At 41.8% G+C, this 21,539-nt stretch overlaps 2 protein-coding genes across 2 annotated transcripts in view; one reads left to right on the top strand and one right to left on the bottom strand.

The window, feature by feature from the left end:
• Positions 1–29: 29 nt before the first annotated feature.
• On the top strand, positions 30–5,247 carry LOC139631738 (ribonucleoside-diphosphate reductase large subunit). Its single transcript, XM_071496229.1, has 4 exons — positions 30–201; positions 1,976–3,957; positions 4,474–4,662; positions 4,753–5,247. Exons 1-4 carry the CDS (start codon positions 183–185, stop codon positions 4,942–4,944), a joined length of 2,382 nt encoding a protein of 793 aa, XP_071352330.1. The 5' UTR covers positions 30–182; the 3' UTR covers positions 4,945–5,247.
• Positions 5,248–6,235: 988 nt separating this feature from the next.
• Positions 6,236–21,539, bottom strand: part of sipa1l3 (signal-induced proliferation-associated 1 like 3) — a 74,100-nt gene continuing 58,796 nt past the window's right edge. Inside the window, exons 13-24 of the mRNA XM_071496227.1 lie at positions 19,146–19,397; positions 17,980–18,162; positions 17,328–17,452; positions 16,133–16,248; positions 15,598–16,037; positions 13,525–13,755; positions 12,612–12,774; positions 12,327–12,501; positions 11,888–12,037; positions 11,120–11,246; positions 10,595–10,676; positions 6,236–10,342 (exon numbers count right to left, since the gene is read on the bottom strand). Of these exons, the coding sequence (XP_071352328.1) occupies positions 10,148–10,342; positions 10,595–10,676; positions 11,120–11,246; positions 11,888–12,037; positions 12,327–12,501; positions 12,612–12,774; positions 13,525–13,755; positions 15,598–16,037; positions 16,133–16,248; positions 17,328–17,452; positions 17,980–18,162; positions 19,146–19,397 (2,239 nt within the window). The 3' untranslated portion in view covers positions 6,236–10,147. The remainder of the gene's footprint in view (positions 10,343–10,594; positions 10,677–11,119; positions 11,247–11,887; positions 12,038–12,326; positions 12,502–12,611; positions 12,775–13,524; positions 13,756–15,597; positions 16,038–16,132; positions 16,249–17,327; positions 17,453–17,979; positions 18,163–19,145; positions 19,398–21,539) is intronic.

Genomic DNA, 21,539 nt, shown 5'->3' with positions numbered 1-21,539 from the left:
AGTGACGTCATCCGTACAAATACGACGTTAGCGGGGTTTCCGGGCGTCATTCGCGCTTTCTCCTGTGAGTGTGGCAGCGGGGTCCTCAGCAGCCGCACACCGTGACACCGAGGGGAGATTGAACGTGTAGCCGGAGAGCTGCTTGTTTCCTTGGGAGAAGAGTGACTCGACACCGCGTCAGTATGCATGTCATCAAGCGAGGTGAGGCGTTTGTGTGGATGCTGCGGAGCGGGGCGGAGCGACCCGGGCCTCGGTTAGCTTCACTGCTACCTCTGTCAGTAATGCGGGGCCGCGGCTCAGGAGGATCAGGTGTTCAGTCGCACTTTCGAGACCCACCACGCAGTGCTGGAGCGGGCCAACCAGCGTTAGAGACCCGCCCGTCCACGCGGATGTGGACACGAACCACGTGTGCTTCAGCTGGGTGCTGAGGCTGCTGTTTATTGGCTCAGCCAGAAGAGTCTTTGTCGTGGTTGGCGCCAAAAAGCCAAGTTATACAGTCCCACCTCAAAGTCACAGTGGACCTCGGCGTGGCTGTGATTGAGGAGAGACTGTTTCCTTTGCTTGGGTTAGGCGGTGGGGTCAGGAAAAGGAAACAAGTGTTTTCAAACTTTTTTAAAATAATTTGAAACTTCATTATAAATCACTCAGAAAACCTGCACTTAAAATACCCTAGGATTAGGTGAGCAGATGGCAGTGTACAGGCCCATCGTACACCCCCACACTTATTACTTTTTGCTGTTATAATATTGATATTTTTATTTAATGTGATTGTAGCGATTTGTTAAATATAACTAATAGACTTACTTTTCTTTAGTTTTTGTTGCTTGCATTATTTTCTGTATGTTTTGTACACATGCTGCACACATGATGGTGGAATAACAGCAATAGTAGTAATAATGATAATTAGAGCTGCAACAAAAGATGATTTTCATTATCACAGGTTTCCTCAATTATTCATTTGGGGTTGTAAAATGACAGTAACCAGTGAAAAACTGCCACCAACCAAGGTCACCTCTTCAGATGTCTTGTTTTGTCTGATCATTTGTCCAAAATGTTGATAATTAATTTACCGTCATGTATGACAGAGAAATGCAAGTAGCTGAGTTTACAACTTCAAGCTCTTTGTTTTAAGCCAGCACTAATCCAAACTGTATATCAATGGTCGAAAAACATCTCTCACAAACAGTTCGGGACAATTGTCAGTAATCAAAGCAAAATTTTATATTGTCTCAAGTCAAAAGGTATTTGCATCTGATCCTGATAATGCTCCAAATAATTGGAGTAAGTGTTTTTAGTCATTTAAAAAAAAAATTTTTTTATTGTGAAACCAGAATATTAAGGTTTTGATGGTGATTACATCTAACAGTTAAAGAAAAAGCCCATAACACATTTTCAAAACCCAAACTGATGCATTAAAATCCCTTTCTATCCCTTTTATCCAACCAATCGGCCAAAACCCAAAGATGTTCTGTTTTATATCGTAGAGGTCTACGAAAACACACAAATGTTCACATTTGCAGAAGTAGAACTAGAGTATTTGGCATTCGTGCTTAAGAAATGACCAAAAAGATGAATCAGTCATCAGTTGCCAGTGAACTTCCTGATAATCGACTGAATTGTCTCCAGAATTATTTTTAATGGGTGAAATGCTTTTATATCCTGAGTGTAGCTTCAAAGACGAGAGGAAGAGGCCCATACACATGTCAAACTAAAATAAGAAGGAAGATATAAATAAATAAATAAATAAATAAATAAATAAATATAAAATCTTCTTCTTATTCTTAGTGTTCTAGTGGTTCAAGGGGTTAACAATCCTGTTTGACACAGATCAGTCCAGACTTTGATCTCACTGGATTTGTCATGAATTATTTCTCAGCCAGCCATTACTTTTATCTTCACTGGTTTCTGAGCTTATTTTTGCGGACTGACAACTGAAGACACTGGTGGTTTAGTGTGTATTTGTTTTGTTTTTCAGATGGACGCCAAGAGCGCGTCATGTTCGATAAAATCACCTCTCGCATCCAGAAGCTTTGCTATGGTCTGAACTCTGACTTTGTGGACCCGGCCCAGATTACGATGAAGGTGATCCAGGGTTTGTACAGCGGAGTCACCACCGTGGAGCTCGACACGCTGGCCGCAGAGATCGCCGCCACTCTCACAACTAAACACCCCGACTATGCTATCCTCGCTGCACGGATCGCTGTCTCCAACCTGCACAAAGAGACGAAGAAAGTGTTCAGTGACGTGATGGAGGACCTGTACAACTACGTCAACCCTCTGAATAAGAAACACTCCCCCATGATCTCCAAGGAGACCCTCGACATTGTTCTTGAGAACAAAGACCGCCTCAACTCGTCCATCATTTACGACAGAGATTTCTCCTACAACTTCTTTGGCTTCAAGACGCTGGAGCGGTCGTACCTGTTGAAGATCAACGGCAAAGTGGCCGAGCGTCCGCAGCACATGCTCATGAGAGTGGCTGTCGGCATCCACAAAACAGATATCGATGCAGCCATTGAGACCTACAACCTGCTGTCAGAGAGGTGGTTCACCCACGCTTCTCCCACGCTCTTCAACGCAGGAACCAACAGGCCACAGCTGTCCAGCTGCTTCCTGCTCGCCATGAAGGATGACAGCATTGAAGGCATTTATGACACACTGAAGCAGTGTGCGCTCATCTCCAAATCAGCCGGAGGGATCGGTGTGGCAGTCAGCTGCATCAGATCAACAGGGAGCTACATCGCTGGCACAAATGGCAACTCCAACGGGCTGGTCCCCATGCTGAGAGTTTACAACAACACGGCGCGTTATGTGGACCAGGGCGGCAACAAGAGACCTGGAGCCTTCGCCATGTACCTGGAGCCCTGGCACTTCGATGTGTTTGACTTCCTGGAGCTGAAGAAGAACACAGGTAAGGAGGAGCAAAGAGCCAGAGATCTTTTCTACGCCATGTGGATCCCCGACTTGTTCATGAAGAGAGTGGAGAGCAACCAAGACTGGTCTCTGATGTGTCCGAGCGAGTGCCCCGGGCTGGACGAGTGCTGGGGGGAGGAGTTTGAGGAGCTCTACACCAAATATGAGAAGGAGGGGAGGGTCAAGCGAGTTGTGAAGGCGCAGCAGCTGTGGTACGCCATTATTGAGTCCCAGACAGAAACTGGTACACCGTACATGCTGTACAAAGACGCCTGCAACAGGAAGAGCAACCAGCAGAATCTGGGCACCATCAAATGCAGCAACCTCTGCACAGAAATCGTTGAATACACCAGCCAGGATGAGGTGGCGGTCTGTAATCTGGCCTCCCTCGCTCTCAACATGTACGTCACCCCTGAGCGGACTTTTGACTTTAAAAAACTGTCATACGTGACCAAAGTAATCGTTAAAAACCTGAACAAGATCATAGACATTAACTACTACCCAGTGCCTGAAGCTGAGAGGTCCAACAAGCGTCACAGGCCAATAGGAATCGGTGTCCAGGGTTTGGCCGACGCCTTCATCCTGATGCGTCACCCCTTTGAAAGCCCCGAGGCTCAGCTGCTGAACATCCAAATCTTTGAGACCATTTACTACGCCGCCCTGGAGGCGAGCTGCGAGCTGGCCGCCGAGCTCGGCCCCTACGAGACGTACGAAGGCTCTCCTGTCAGCAAGGGCATCCTCCAGTACGACATGTGGGAGAAGACGCCCACCGACCTGTGGGACTGGAAGCTGCTGAAGGAGAAGATTGCCAAGCACGGTGTGAGGAACAGCCTGCTGCTGGCCCCGATGCCCACAGCCTCCACCGCCCAGATCCTGGGCAACAACGAGTCTATCGAGGCCTACACCAGCAACATCTACACCCGCAGGGTCCTCTCCGGAGAGTTTCAGATCGTCAATCCTCATCTGCTCAAAGACCTGACGGAGAGAGGACTGTGGAACGAGGAGATGAAGAACCAGCTGATAGCTCACAATGGATCCATTCAGGTAATCCATCCGGGTCGCATCAGGATGATTTCATTATTTTAATTGTTACAATTAAAGGCGACGCATTAAAAAAATCTGCTTATGTGAGCTTCAGAGAACTAAAGTAAACACATCACAGCTCGACTTCATCATGAGAACATAATGCCAAACATTTGCTGGTTTTGACATTTTTATACAGTAAACAATTACCCAAGAATGTAATTGGCATGATTAAAAAAATAAGCATTAGTTGCAGGCATAGTCGTGATAAAACAAAATAAATATTTAAATACTTCTAGTTGTTTCCTTTTTGTACTGGGAGAACCGGGGTCCAGTACAGGACTGTAACTAATGATTGCTTCTATTATTGATTAATCTGCTGATTATCTTCTCAATTAATTGGCATTTCTCTCAGATTTGACTCGGTGAACAGTGAATCATTATCATATTAGTAGCTTCATTTACCAACAGTTTCAGCTCTAGTTCGGTGGCTGTTCTGACTTAAAGACTAAATAATCTGATGGTTTTTTCCAAAAGGACATTGGTGAGATTCCAGATGATCTGAAGCAGCTGTATAAAACGGTGTGGGAAATCTCCCAGAAGACCATTCTGAAGATGGCTGCTGACCGTGGCGCCTTCATTGACCAGAGCCAGTCCCTGAACATCCACATCGCTGAGCCAAACTACGGCAAACTGACCAGCATGCATTTCTACGGCTGGAAACAAGTGAGTGGGACCCGCAGGACAAATCAGAACAGAAGAAGAAACCGCTGTGAAGAGCAACGGTGTGTTTATAATCTCTTCTTCTCTCCACAGGGTCTGAAGACAGGAATGTACTACCTGAGGACAAAGCCCGCCGCCAACCCCATCCAGTTCACCCTCAACAAGGAGAAGCTGAAGGAGCCGCAGCCGGCCAAAGCCTCAGAGCAGGAGATCAAAGAGCGCAACACTGCAGCCATGGTTTGCTCTCTGGAGAACAGAGATGAGTGCCTCATGTGTGGCTCTTAAACGTTTCTCCTCTCCACTAATTTCACTCCCAACCTGCTAAAGCTTGAGGTTGTGGTAAATGCTCCTGTTCTGACTTGATGCTGAAGATTTGGGTGATGTGCCTGACATAATAGAAGTGCTTCCCTAACAATTCAGACCCAAGCATTTTTTCATTAATCATTCTTGAGCTTGTCAGGATGTACAGAATAAATTTTATTAAAAATACGTTTTCTGTCAACTCACAGATGTCAATGGAAGACGCCAAGTACTTACAATACAAAACGTATTTTATGTTAGATTTGTAATAAAATCTTTTATATGCAAGTTGGTTCATTGTGTTCACTGGGGAAACAAAATATACAAGTGATGCAACTGGATGATATGCAAAAAAAAAATTCATATTGTGATTATTTTGGCAGATATTGTGATATGAGTCACGATTTCAGTATCGGTGTTTATTTTTGCCTTTCTAAATTGCAAAAATTTTATATATATCGTGGGGGTGGGGGCTGATACCCAAACAATCATGTTCATTTACATCTGGAGGGTACAGTGAGTGTTTGTTGTGATTTTTGATAATATTTCAATTAGTATTTCAGCCCTAATCACAACTAATGAATAGTTTCAGCTATTTAACGTTAACTAAAAGTGTAACATCTATCACAATATCCTAGAGTCGGGTGATGTGACAGTCCAACACTCAATATCCAGTTTGCTGTAATATAAAACCAAGGGAAGCAGCACTCTCAAGCAAATGTTTGATTTTCTCTTCTTTGGAAAAATTACCAAAATTATTAGTTGAGATTGTTCTGCAAAATCTATTTCTAATACAAATATGTTGATTGAAATAGGTGCCAACTGTCAGCTTCTTAAATTGACTTGCAGCTTAAAAGTGCTGCTTGTTTAAAGTCTGCAAAATCTAGAGGTCCAGTAATAAAGATTCTTTTTCCCCTGGTGTCAAAGCGAAAAGTGGATTAACAGAAACTATGATATTGATACAGTGATTAACCAGTTCAGACACCAAACACTCTGGTCCCAGCTTCTAAAATGTGAGTTTTTGCTGTTTTTGTTTTACAGCAACATAAAATAAACTTTTTTTGGGGTTAAGAAATCAAACAATTTGAAGATGTGACATTGGGCTTTAAATATTATGTGCATTTACTTCATACATAAAACTATTGTACAAAATGACAAAAAAAACAACAACCCCAAAACAAAACATTCATTACAATGGAGTTTACTATCGATTGCGTAACTTGAAAAGTTACACCAAAGAAAGTCTTACATTTGAAAGATAATGAAAATCAGCAGATGTTCTGATAGTTTTTAATATATTTTTTATAAAATAATGAAAACATAATTTACACTTTTAAATGTACAAGTTATCATTACAACCCAAAGAAAACAATGTTCAACAAAACGTGTCTGTCTGCGTGTCATGTCCCTCTGCCACATGCAGAACGCTGCAATGTGCTGAGGAAAGACAAAAAATAATAAAGGAATCATACAAATCAATTTTGTACACAGATCAGAAATAAAACGGCATACACAAATAAAAACACAGTACCCTCTCATCTTCACTATTGTCTGCAACAGTGGCCAATGTTAAAAAATAAATTATCAAAATATTTAACATCTAGAAACAAACCTAGTTATACAATATTACCATTAACCTTAATAATGAATTATTGATTTGTTCAACAGGGATCGTTGTGTAGCCTATAAATAGCTTAAAATTATACATAACATGGACAAAATGTATATATATATATATATATATATATATATATATAAAAAGGAACCCCTTTTACATAAGCAAACTAAAGATTAAGACTTGCAGATACTAAAATCACAGCTACACCTCTGAAGCTGCATGAGTGAAGGATTTCCTCCTGGAGGACTAACAGGAGTGTGTCACTTGGAGCCTGATCTAACCTCCTTAAAAATGTCGAAACCTGAAACCATAACAAGAACAGGAGCCTTCTGAGGAGTACCTGAACCCCATTAAAGCCTGAATCTGATTATGACAGACTGATAAAAGTAGTATGTCTGAACCCACAGCACAAAAAGTCTAAAGAGGTTTAGGTACAAACGTTACTGGTATCAAAGGTAATGGGATGACGACAGCCCAACTTGAAGCTGTAAAACTGGTTTCAGAAGAGCAAGGAAGTGGTGACACGGAAGCAGATGTATTTTGTTTTTGTTTTTTTTTTGTTTTTCTGTGGGCTGAAGAGAAACAGGGAAAAATGGCAGTTGTCTTTCTAGCTCAGACTCAACACTTGTTCCCTATTGTGTCAGTAAAAGAGAAGTATTTCTGAGAGTAGGAGTGGGTGATATGGAGCCTTTATCATTGCATATACATTTGTATATCAAGATAATGATGTAAACTTTATGGAAAATCAATTGAGAAACTGTTTTTAATTTGTCTGTTTTGGGCTAATCCTGCACATGAATTGCTAACTGATTGGCCTCCAATGACCTTAAACACCCAGAAATATTGAAGGGATAACTACGATGGTATAAACAATATGTCAACATGTCTGATTGCAGACAAATCTAAATTGTCTCACAGTACAATGCCTCATATCGCCCACCCCTCACTGATGGTATAGTGTTATTAACAGCATCTTGAGAAACCTGAGCAAGTTGTAAAATTCAAACGAACAGATCCAGTCAGACCAGAGGAAACCTCCTGACGGAGCTGGAGCTGTTCAACAGGGCAGAGCAGGAGATGAGAATTTAGTACAATTTTATCAGCAATTAATAAACAGGATCACATTATGAAACAGGAAGATAAGATTCATCCTCTGCAGGGATGTATTGTCCATTCAGTACCAGCATCCAAAAAACACAGATACACACTTTTCTGTATGAAAAATAGATATAGTAGACAATATCGTTAAGCAAGCTAGCAGTATAAATAGTGTCTTTTGTGTTCATTTGGGTTTATCACAGAACACAGGGACAAATCCACACACACACACACACACACACACACACACACACACACACACACACACACACACACACACACACACACAGACAGACTGGTTTTGATATGAAGGAGCTTCAGTGTTGTCCAGTGAGTTTCATGTACAGTAAAATTTTTTCTATAAGCACACGTTACTGGTGACATAGCTTCATTTAGATTAATACACAAAGGAGACGCAGTTGTAGGAATAGTTTGACTTTTTGGGAAAAACACTAATTCGCTTTCTTGCTTAGAGTCAAACAATTAGATTGACATAACCATGACTCATAACCATGTTTGGTTATTGTATTTTGGCCCAATTATCAACACAATTTGTTTGTTGTAACTCAGTTAAATCTGACACACAGACATGATGCACATATTTTTTAGATTCGTTCCATAAAACCACTAAGAAATCATAGCAAAACAAAGCTCGCTTGCCTGAGGATCATCATGTCTTTAAGTTTTATATCATATCAAAGTAATTCAGTGATAGTTGTTAACACATCACTTACATTAACAGGAACCACTAATAGTTAATTCGGCTTTCTTTATTTTCCACTTTGTAGCCTACAGCATAACTCACTGAATCCATGACATTATTTGTTTTCTGTAGAACTTTAAAATCCGTTATCAATTCAGATTTTTTATGTTTAATTATAATTACACCAAATTATACTACACTATATTTAAGCTCATAACGTATAGGATGGACAAAATATTCCCTGACCAAGATGAAAAGAAAAAAAATGGTACCTTAAGGGCAGGTTCTCAAGGCATCATGTTACATGTGATATCATAAGATAAGTAAAAATAATAGATTTGCAGTAGCTTGAAGAAATTTCTAATCTGGTCACAGAACTTGGTCCAACACCGGGACCAGTTGCCAGGCAACCAGGAAAGTTACTGCTACTGGCCAAAAAAACCCAAAACAACGGTAAATTGTAGTTTATATCAAGTTGGGCTTTGTACTTGAACAAAGGAGATGTTAAATACTGACCTTCAGATGTGCTGGTAGGGAGATTTTGTTACTTTAATAAATCCGTGGCAGCTGTTTCCAGTCTAATCTGAGCTGATAACAGTTAGTTATGAGGGAGAAGCGTTTGAAGTGGTTAGAGTGATGGTGGTGTCAATCTTTTCATCTCCGCCAGAAAGCGAGTAAGTTTAGATTCTTCCCAAAATGTCCAAGTATCGCTTTAAATAATACAAAAAAGAAAAAGACTATTTAAAAGTACTGTTCTCTGATAACGACTCTAGGCTAAGATGATTATCAGTACACTGAGATCTGAGATGATACGGCACTAATGGAGACAGTGAAAATTAAATTCAAAACAACGCACTACATTAGAGATATGATACTGGTGTCACTGAGTTTCTGACATCCACCATTTTACCCTCAGCACGCTGATGGCTTGTTTCACATCTGTGGGCCACGGTTCATCCATGTAAACGGAGGAATGAAAAATATTGTGGCCCACAAGTTTCATATTACAGTAAACTAATTTGTTCATCACTCAGTTGTCCTTTAACAGACCATCGCAATCAACCACTTTCTCTCTCTCTCTCTCTCTCTCTCTCACACACACACACACACACACACACACACACTAAAGGGTAATAAAACACATCTAGCCTTGAGCACAAACACTGTTGTGCTGTGATGCTTCAGAGTATTCGCTGTACCGTCAGTTACACACACATACCTCTTTAGTACAACTGTTATGCAATATCAGTACAATATAGATAATATTGATACATGAGAATTGTACCACACAGGCATCTTTCTACAGTACCAAGTCTGTAGAGCTTCCATTACTTCTAGTGCATTCTGGGAGATGCAGTCTGTAATAAGTCTTTTTTTTTTTTTGGCTGATTCGCTGCAGGAACAGTATTAGGCCTCTCCAGGTGATGTAGTGTTCTCAAAAACAGTCAGGTTCTCCTCTCCTAGTCGCTCCTCCGGCATAGTAGCATAAGTATTTCTACATATATAAGACTTTTTGACTTCAGTTTATAAAAATAAACAGGCTCAGAGAATAGAGAGGGAGGGTCTCTGCTTTGTCTGTGCACAGGTGAGACTTGCTGGGAGTGTTGCATTTAAAAATCGTCTTTTTCTTACTCTCTGGTTTAAGGCAGTCCAGTGGAAGCTGAATGAGGTAACATCAGTGTGACCTCTGCCTCCTGAAAGAATATTTCTCTCACACTCGCCCTCCCTCTGGCCTGAATTTCACGCTTTTCTTCTTCTGCAGCTGTCCATCACTCCCTCTTTGAGTCGGTTTCGTGCGTTAAGGAGTGAGCCTCGTGGTCACTTCCTGTCTTGTTGAGGTTGGTAAAAAACACGCTGAACTTGCGCAGCTGCTCACTGGCTGTCTGGCTTTCTTCCTGCAAGCGCTGGTTGTTCTCTCTCAGGTTGGCCATCTCCGCGAGCAGAACGACTTTATCATGCTTCTCCTGATGGCAGACAGAAAAAAACGAAGAGAAAAGAAAAGAGATGACTGTTCGGTTCAGTGTGACTGGACGATGACTGGAACTTTAATTCATTGCTGCTAATAAAGGTGAGGTGATTTATTACAGTGGGACAGTTAAATTATTAAAATAAAGGAAAAAGTGTGTGCATATAACATTACTATCATGTACTGAGTTTGAAACTAGGCCTAATATGAAGAAGAAATAAAATAATTGTGGAAAACAAAAGATTCTCACTCTCTCCAGATCAGTATTCAGCTGCTTCAACATGACTTCCAGGTGGTAGAGCCGACCCGACAAATCGTTGGGAACCTCGTCACTGTAAGAACACACAGCAGACATGCAGGTGATGAGGGAAGACAGTGTTTGCTGACGTTTGTGTGTAAGTGCATTCACTGTTGTGTATGACTGTTTGAACCTCCTAAAAAAAAAGCTCTTCATTATCAAGAATATCCTCTTACTCTTGCTGCTCACTGGTAGAATAAACACCCTCTCTGGCAACATACACGCTGGTGCTACAACTCAAACAACTGTTTACTCTAGAGAGAATACACAGAGGAGTAAACAACCTGGGGACCCAGTTCAAATCCTGTCAGTTCAGTGAGTTACCACAAGGTGGCAGTGGTGACAAAGTAAACAAATGCCTGGAGCCATGATGAAGCCATGAATATTTAAATAAGCTGAATTTCTAGAGCTCTGTAGCTGCGCTACTTTACAACAAATGCTGTGTGTTTCATCTGTTTGTCAGTGAAATCGACCTACCCGCTGAAGGTTGGTGTGGTCCGTGGTGTCTGAGGAGTGTGAAACTGAACTGGACTTATGACTGGTCTCATGTCTTGACCTCCAACCTGCGGCTCAGTCAGTGAGAAGAGGGAAACCGCTCTTTGTGCTGCAAAGAGAGACATGATTGTACTTTCAAAAAGCTGCAGAAAAGAGTCTTTTTGCTCGGGTGTCCCTCGGGATATCTGACTCAATTACTCCTGGCAGCAGGTAAGGCCATGGATCAAGTGTTGGCTTCAGTCTAGTGTGTTTGTGCTGCGATCGTCTTTGTGGCAGCAGAGGACATGAGGGACGGCAGAGAGACCCGGGAAAAAGAAACAGTGGCTGGGAAGCAGAGCAGGCGATCGTGTACTAGGTGTAGATGAACGCACAGATCCTGCTCTCTTTCCCAGGAGTGTCGTGTGACAGAAGACAGCCGAGATACGGTGAAACCAGTTAACCCCCAACTTCCAGACGATAAACCCCCATCCACCTTGTCAAGTTATTGTTACAACAAAGCAGTTATACTGTTGTGCAATTTACATTTGTTTAACATTAAACTAACCAAAAAACCATACACAAGTCTGATACGATGGCCAATTTTAAACACATACAAACCTGCGCTGCCTTGCCTGAGCACAGCTGCTAATTCAAGAATTTTTGGTGTAAACTGTATCAGAAAAACCCACAAAACCCCACATACATTACATGAAGAACCCCACATTGAGCCTAAGTTAAACAAACCTAATCCTGCAGTGTCTCTCTCCTCACCTTCATATGCTTTAGCAGCGTTGACCAGGCTGGACCACTCCAGTCCACAGGCTGTGTCAGGAAGAGGCATCAGCCCAGGATCCAGCCTCCTCAGGGGGGGAACTTTGTCTCTAACTTCTGTGAGGGACAGCTCTGATGCAGACAGAGGGACTGGGGGACAGGTGAGGAGAAGAGCTACAGTAAGTAAACAGACTTCTGCATGAAAGAAGGGCATCTACATCCCACAGAACAAAATTATGAATGCAACAAATACCTTGTGCATTACAATAACAACAGGAATGCTTTCAAACTCCCACTGAGCTCCATATGTCCCCAAAGTATGGGAGTTCACAGCAAATACACTCAACACAGCAGTGTTGGCAGTGAATATTCAACACTGCTCTCATAGGTTTTGTTCACCTGCCTGAAAACAAAATGACACTTTGCGGTTTAAACATACCCTTCTTGCTCTGCATGTGGTTGGAGGAGACGGCGTGTCTGCGTGTGGGCAGCGTGCAGGTGAACAGTACGTCGTTGGGAGTCATCTGGTTCTCAGAGTTGGCAAAGCTGGCGTCCCTGCGCCCGCTGCACAGCGACTCATCTGAAAAGGTGCGCTGCAAAGTTCGTCTGGGAGACTACAAGGAGAAAAGTGAGAGAGATCAGACCCGTGTTCACAAGTTCATGAAAGTAGACCTGTTAACTGAAGCCTGATATGGCGGTCAACTAGAGTTAGTGTTTTCCTCACTGGATCTCTCTGTGGCATCTCTCCCGGGTTGTCCATGATGATCAGTTTCTTCAAGTCGTCCTCGATGGTGCTCTTATACGTCCGTCGTGGAGAGCGCAGGTCCCTCAGTGATGCTCGGAGTCGAGGTTGTCCAAACACGTTCTTTGAATTTGTATCCACCTGCCTGGAGACACAAGACATGAGCATCAGAAACACAAAGGATAGTATGTATTTTCTTAGTCATGTCTTTTCATGTGTCTGCCCACAAACCACTGAAACCTCCAGCTCATTTACAGTTCAGTACTTTAGCAGCAGCTCTTCCAAAAGAAAAACACTCATGAGCTTTCCATTAAAGTTCCATGTTTACAATAACTTACTAATCTTTAACTAACTTAATCTTTAAACTAACTCTTTGAGACACTCCCCTCTGGCAGGAGGCTGCGGTCCTTCAGGACCAAAACCTCTCGCCACAAAAATAGCTTCTTCCCATCTGCTATTAGCCTCATCAACAAGGCTAGAGAGCCCCACTGTTGCTGATCAATTGCACCAGTCACCAGAAAAAATTCCTTGTATGTGAAAACATACTTGGCAATAAAACTGATTCTGATTCTGATTCTGATTCTGATTCTGATTCTGATCTATAACTGAAATGACCTGAGCATCATATTTTATAACGGTGGTTCACAGCCTCCACTGGCCAGACTCTTCACCAGTTCTTCCCACTGAAGACACAATGTCATGTTTTAGCTGCAGATAAGTCAGTTTTAAGTCTGTGTGCTCTCTGTTGACCCATTTCATTTAAAGACTTCCTGTGCTCCAAGACCATAGCGAAAGCTGTAGGGGCAGGTACTTGAAACCACCCCTAGGTAGTTAATGAAGATGTCCAGAGAGAGCAGCACTAAATCAAAGCTGATGATTTTAAGCTCAGTCTTACTTCTTGCTGTTGCTGTTGTCAGAGCTGGATGTCGTGATCGCGTTTGACAGTGATGTGCTGTTGTCTTCGGTCTGCCAGGCGGTTTGTCTGCTCTTTCCATATAAGGCCTTGGGGGCGGAGCTGGACAGAGGGATGGAGCTTAAATGACCTGAAGTGGGTGTTGTTGTTGCAGCTCGGACATGCCGCACTTTCTCCGCTGTTGGAGTCTTGTAACCCTGCGGTGTGTAGGCCCTGAGAGGTCGGATGGGACACACAGATATACATGCGATCAAAACCCCACAAAAACCTCCCTACCTCTTGTTCAGCTTATTTCTGTGAGCTAATGGTCATAACTGAATACAACTATAATAAGTGTATCAACATTTTTACCAACTCTATCTTCTCTCCTCTGGATTATGGACAGTGAGAGAATAAATGTTCAGGACGCTTTGGTAAGAAAATCAACCTGAAGAACAGTGACAGGCGATAAAACAGGATTTTTAAATTACAGGGACGTGTTCCTCTGTTCCCCGGTGGAAATTACATCCTTGGGTGTGAATAATTAGGTTGAACGTAGGTAAAAGTGACAGGACACATACAATTAGCCCCACATACTGAGTGCAGTACAACAGTTAAAGCCTTTTCAGTTTTTATGAACTATTGTAAAAAATTTTTGAGGAAGCTCCTCAAAGGCTCCTTCGTGGTATAGTGAGTTTATTCAGAGGACAGGCAACATCTGCTTGTCTAACTTTGCATTGGAAGAGAAATTATATTTACAGTCACATTATCGCAACAGACTATGTCACAGATAATGTGTGATGCACCATGATGCAAGCTATTCCGATATTTAGATCACAGGAAGCAACAAGCAACAATAACTTTGGTGGTGATTTTTCTATCTCAAATACATTTTACATCTATTTTTATTAATTCTTTGCCCTTTTACAGGATCAGTGAAATATATCAGGTCACAAAAAGGGCCTGACTGCTAACAATGGGTAATATCCTTGTGAAACATTAAGAAAGAATAAATAGTAATGATGCAATGAGAGACAGTTGTGGAAGATCCTCTGGCAAACAAACATGTACAATAAGGAACACAGAAAAAACACTCGATGCTCTCAAAATGTTGACTTTTTTTTTTTTTTAAATAAAGGCTGATCTAAGTTCTGGTCTTTTTACAGCTCTAGGTGTCGTCCCTTTGGGTGGCAGATTTATTTTTTCTGGCAGACTTTTCATCGATCAGGTGATGAAGACAGAGTATGCAATTAAAGTGAAGGTGTTGGTGTCCATTTAGCAACACTACAGATACAATATTACTGTCTGTCAATACAACTGTATTGACAACAAAGGTAAATGGCACAGGAATACTATCATTTATCAACAACTTTAACTACCCTGCTATGCTACATACTACAAAAGCAGGATTTAAATGTCTTTTATCCACTGAACCAAGTCTTCACTGCAAAACAAGCTAATTAACAATTTTATTAAAATGTCCAAATTATCCAACTCACCTGTTCATCTCTCAGGAGGTCTTATTCAGCACCCACTCCTCTAAAATACCATCCACCTTTCAACACTATTGGCCAAATGTCTGCTCCAACACATCCCAGGCACAGACTGCAGCATCAGTGTAGATGTCTCAGGGTTTAAACACAGATTGTTTTAATCCAACACAGAGTGGTCGGAGCCTGTCTGTGTCTGTGCGTTTAATGGCTGTATGTATTTATGATGTGGGGGTGGCAGTGACAGGTCCACAAGCAGAGGAGGTCATATGATGACCTGTATGTTTCAGAAGGATTAGGCTGCTATAATCCTTCATGTGGCCTTTAAAGATGAATTTTCATGTATCACAGTGCTGTGATTTGGTGGTGGTAGATAACTGCCTCTCAAAACTTGCTATTGCCAAGTACAAACCTTCTCCATTAAGCTAAGCACCATTAAAGTGCAAGATTCGCTCTCCATACCATGAATGCCAGAACATATCTGGGATAAATCTGCCCCGTCTTTTATTGAGGTTAATGTTAGTTAACATTATCTTCATAAAACACACCATAACAGATGCATCTCATCAGTGACTTGGTCTCTTACCTGGGTTTGAAAGCATCCATTTTATCAGCACTAGAGCCAGGAGGTGGGAATGTCCTTGTCCGGTACCCTTTGTTCTGATTGGCTGCGGCTGGTATGATGGGCGAGGACTCTCTTCTCCTTGCTTCTCCCCCGCCACTGCTCCTTCCCACTGACAGCTCCTGGATGCCGCTGTAGGTCGCAGAGCAGTGGATGGGCTTGTGGGACTGGTTGTTGGACATGTTTCCGTGGCGAGTGTTGTTGTAGTGGGTCGTGGCGTCGATGCCGCTATCGTTGGACCCCCCCTTGTTGAGAAGGTCAGGGTCAGGGTCAGCCGGGTCACCCCCGCCTCCTCCTCGCTCTCCTCCGCCTCCTCCGTCGAACCAGCGCTCGTCGCTGTGGCTGCTGGAGGCGTTGCTGGACAGAGTGTTACTGCTGGAGTGACTGGAGTACTGAGTCTCACCCTGCAGAGGACACGAGGACAACAGTCAGACTGAGAGGAAACGAGGCACAGAAGGTGACATATGAACAAATGAGACAAGGTGATGATGACTCTGACCTTCGAGTGTCTGTTTGGGGAGTCTTTCCCTGGGACATCCTGTCTGGCTACCCTCCTCTGCCCCCCTCCAACACCCGGTCCCCGAGACGATGACGCTGGGACATGCCAGAGGGGTTCTAGACCGAAAACACACACAGACACTCACAGGATTAAAGAAAATTACACTGAACCTCCATGCTTGGCAAAGAGGATTAAATACTTATAGCACATTTAAACACTGACCTCCCCCCACCCACCAATGCACTAAACCAAACTCAGTTATCTCTGCTCTACTGTGCAAAACACACACTTTGAAACACTGTAACTTACAACCTGCAATAACCAAGTTTTTGGACACAGAATACCTTTTGAGGTAGCAATATTAGCAAGTCTAATAAGTACTGTTCCTGTGAAGCAGTATTAATAAATATTTTTGTCACCATAATGTATTAAATGACAATGTGAAAACAATGTGGCAATGGGAAAGGTGCTGAGAGAAGTGATGAGCCTGCAGAGAATAATCACATGAATTTGCAGCTCTGCTTGGCTTCACAGAGGCTTTATAGTGAGGTTCAGCTCATTGTCTGGCTGTCTTGACTACAACTTTACTGCTCTGGTTCACTCTTACTGCTCTCACAGTGTCTGTGGCTGCAGCAGGTAGCTCTAAAAACACACTGTACACTAGCTGCTCAGCACTAAACAGACATGGTTAACGAATAGTTGGTGAACTTAGTAGAAACAGAATTCGGATCAAAAGCAGAGCTAAAAAAAAGAGTGAATACTTGACTTAGATTTGCCATATGAACAAAAACTTTTCTCCAAATAAATATTAATGTTTCTATACATCAGCTGGATGTTTGAATAAATTTGCCATGTCAACTTAAACAGTGATGTTGAGTCAATGTTGTGCTTCCTCTTTTTGCTCTTCACCAACTCCTAAGGGAAATATCCAGCTCTTTAGCTGCTAAATCAGCTGAACACACAACTATGACAGTGAATAAAAACAGTGAAGTCACAGGCTGTAAAACCAAAACAACGAGCTGAAAGACGCTAAATCACTGAAGAGCCAAGAGAACTGCAGAGTTGGTAGACAATTCCTAATGTTAATATAAAAAAATATTTATTATAACTGCTTCAGAGTAATGGAGCAAGTACACAACTTGTTGCAAATGAAATGTAAGAACATGGGGGCTGTAGTTTTTTGAAGGTGATGAACCTGTTTTGCAGCGCTCCATGGTGCTGTCCTGGCTGGTGAAGCCTGAGGAAGACTCTCCACTGGAGGTGATGTCCACGGTGAGGTGGGGCTCATAGGGCAGCAGGGGGCGCTGTCCTGTTCCATATCTATACAGATCACAGAGGAGGGGGGTGTGTGTGAGTTATTAATTAACACATTAATGCTAATATCTGTAGTTAATTTCTTTATTCATACTATAGACTATCCAAAACACATTACTTATACACATAATTAACTATACTGGAACACAAAGAGAATTACGGCGAAGGACACACACACAATAAAAAATCCCCTAAAGCAAGCCCTAAAAATAAACAGTTTGATTTTCAGTTTCTGTTTTGCATCCTGATGGCAGTTGAATAAAACCTGTTCCTCTGGTTGGGCGAGATGTTATCAGCCTCCACACTGTGAGGAAGAGCCGCCCACACAACAGATCCTTCCTCTAGGAGACAGTGTGTTCATACATGTCTAACTGCAGACCTGAACACGCCACATTATACAGCCTATCTCCTAAACTGATATGATCCACCTCAAGCACACAAAACAGTTGTTATGAGTAACATCGGACATGTTTAATCAAGATCAAAGAGATGACAGAGGAGAGATCAGAGAACAAAAGACCACACACACACACCTGTCAGGTGAATGTTTGTAGCGAACAAAGGGGCCTGGTGTGATTCCAGGCGGTGCCATCGTGGAGAGGCCGATAAGGCCTGGGGAGGGTGAGGAGAAGCTGGCTGAGGGGTTTCTGTAGGGCAGTACTCTGTCACCTCCTGCAGGAGACAGAGTGTAGTGGTTCTCTGGGTAGCTCACTGGCCTGGAGGACACACAGAGGGTGATTGTTAACCAGGAGAAACACAAATAGAGCACAGGGGGTGAGGAGTGTGCGTAAGGCTGCAACTGCAACACAAGAAACCATTTATCTAAATTTTAAGAAAGTGATTCAGTTAGAGTCTGTGGTTATTAACTTGTGGGCTGTGTGACACCAGCTCCAAGTAATATGCATGGTAACCAACTGAGAACAGGGTTTAATTATTTAAACTGATTCCTGCAGAAGACTATTCTAAACCTGTTCTTACTTTGACAAATTTTAATGTTTAGTTTGGACAGAGGAGCCTTGAGCAAATCATTTCATTTGATTTTCCAAGTAAAAGTCTCTTGAAAGGAGAATTGGCCAAGAGGGTAGCATAAACACACTGTTACAACAATACAGTAAAACAACATAGACAGAAAACTGTTACAAGCTACAAAAGAATATCCAGAAGAATCTTTTAAGAAACAATGAAATACAGAATCTGTAGTAGTAGTTGTAAGGAGCAGTCGAAGTTTAAAGTTGTCAGTCGATGAAATATTCCAAATTAGGTTTTCAGTTTAGTTGACTTAAAGCAACCTGTATAGCTGCATCTATCCCACCCCCACTTTCTCTCATTTTTGTGGCCATTTTTCTGACGACGTCCCTGTTCTAAATCCCAGCTACAAAGCTCTGATTGGTCGACTGTTTCCTCAACTGGTGAAAACAGCTATCAATGAGCATTACATGAAAGCTATTAGAAATAGGAGATACAGGATGTGATTAGGACATCTGTGGCCAGGCAACAGGACAAGTCTGTGAATACAGTATATGAAGATGGCTCACCTACTGTAGATTACACCCTGTATAATTGTTAATGAATCAAACATCATGGTGCAGTCGTATCATGTAGTATTGTTTAAAAAGCTGTAACATTTGTCTGCTGTCTGGTTATATCACATGAAAAGAGAATTATCATCTGTAGTATACTAACTGAATGTGAGTCTCACCTCTTGGAGTTGAGGTGTTGGGGCTCTCTGTAGGGAACAGGCATTAGGGCCTTGTGTGAGCGGGGCAGTGGAGGAGGCGGTGGGCCCATGGGGGCCCAGCGCTGAGGGTTGGGGGTGCTGTGGAGCCCTGGAGGAATAGGTGGGCTGTCCCATCGCCATGGTGGACGAGGGGAGGGTCTGTAGCCTGCCGCCAAAGGCTCAGGTTCTGGCTTCTGCTCCATGGTTTTCATCTCGTACTCCTCTGTGCAGCCCCTGAAGAGACAGAGGGCAAAGGACATTGAGCACAAGTGAATCAAAAGCTTGACTCTTAAATGTCGTCACTCCCCTCCCAAACCCCTATTGTGCCTCCCCAACACAGCCTTCTTCCATAGTGTTTGATCCTCAGCTGTAGGTCAGTAAAAAGCAATGATTAAGAAGCAGCAGTCTCCTCTCTGAAGACCTAAACTTCCGCTGAACCAGAACTGTGGCCTCTGTACTGAGTTCAGCAAGTAAAAACTGCTCAATAAATTTCCTCAGGAAGACTCCACATTATCGTCCTCTCATAACACACTTTGTGGATGCTCAAACACACAGCAGACACATAACAGAGCTCACTAATGAGCTCCCCTGACACCGATGGAGGGAGAGGGAGGAAAGGAAACTGATTATCGGCACATCAGGACTCCCTACTGTGAGACTGAGGGCAAGTGAGCATATGTGTGTGCTAAGTGATAGCCCTCTAATCTCATCAAAGAGATTCTCACTGAAAGTCTTTATATATATATATATATATATATATATATAAAAATATATATATTAGTGCACAAGGTCACAGTTAAAATTAAAATTCATGCTCAGTTCAAGAGTTTTTTTTCCCTCCACAAACAGTTTCAAACAGAATTTCTAAAATAAAATGGACAAGTACTCTTTTAGCTCCTTGTCAGAATAAAAAATTAAAACATCATGAGAGGAAAACAGCCCTCATATAACGATAAGCTGGCATTTATTCTCATCAATTATGAAATCACTGAGAGAGCTCCCAGCTGGTAGGGTGGTCATCTTTATTTATCAGCTCAGGACACACACACAACACTCAACTAAAGATCTTCTTGTTCTCATAGTATCCCCACACCCAATATCTTCTACACATCATCATTATTTTATTCACAAAGCCTATTACAGTAGGGCAAGGGGCATCAAATATGCATAGATAATGTATTTAAGATGAGAAAAATGCCGAGCGGAAGAGGGGGGAAAGAGATGAGAGGAGGATGACAGTGGTGGTGGAAAAATGGTGTTGAAGTGAAGAGTTGAAGTGAGATGAAAGTGAAATTCACAGTGAGGTGAAACAAAGCAGGAGGGGGATTAAAAAAAGAACTTAAAGAGAACAAACACAGCGAAGACTGAAATAACCGAGGTGAGGACAGTGTGATGTGTCCCTTAAAGGCTCTGTTCAACAATTATCTCATTATTTATTGTTTTAAACTGTAAAATGTCAGAAAATAGTGTTTTGGCTTAGACAATTAGATGAGCAAATATTCACATTTGTGAGGCTAGAGCCCCTGAATTTATGGTGTTTTGGTTTCAAAATGACTTAAACAATCATTCATTAAAACTGTTTCAGGTTTACAGAAAAAAATTAAGGGATTATATCTTCATCAGAAAATAGTGTACACAGTGAATTACTCTGAATAACTGGGACATTAATTCAGGATTCAAAATAAGTTGCTGTAAGTCATTTTAAATGTAATTTTTCAATGCTGAGCAGTATAAATGAAATTCCATTCACTTCCACTGTATTGGTGTGGTGGTACATATCTGTATCTGAAAATCAGGCTAAATAACACCAAAACTATCTGCATTAAGTGTACCATCCCTTTAATGTTCAACCTAGATTATTACAAGAGCCTGGTGACACACTCCTTCCATCTAAAACAACATAAATACGTCATCAAATGAAAACTGTAGCGAGATGTAGAGCTGCCACAATTACCCAGTTAACTAATTGTTCGATCAACAGAAAATTGATCACCAACTATTTTGACAATTGTCTTGTTTTAATGTAAAAATGACAAATGTTTGCTAGTTTGAATACTACCAGAAATCATAGAGGGCACTTTTCACTGTTCTGTTACGTTATAGACAAAATAATTAATTAAATAATTTATTATTATGTAAAAATGTAATTTATTATTATATTTTCATTATCAATTACCAAAGATTTTTTAATAATATTTTTTCGACAAATTTTGTTCTATGAAAGATTAAAAAAATCATCCAAACATTTCACTGAGATGAAGTTGAAATATCTTGACCAAAAGTCCAAAACCCCAAAATGTTCAGTTTACAAAGATGTATGAGAAAGAAAAGTAGTAAATCTTATTTTTAAGAAGCTGAAATCAGCAATTATTGAGC

The sequence above is a fragment of the Trachinotus anak genome, unplaced genomic scaffold (assembly GCF_046630095.1).
Source record: "Trachinotus anak isolate AG129_WGS33_773 ecotype Australia unplaced genomic scaffold, CSIRO_AGI_Tana_v1 ptg000014l, whole genome shotgun sequence".
Taxonomy (NCBI): Eukaryota; Metazoa; Chordata; class Actinopteri; order Carangiformes; family Carangidae; genus Trachinotus; species Trachinotus anak.
Note: the sequence above shows the minus strand (reverse complement) of the source record. Positions and strands in the feature narration are given on the sequence as shown.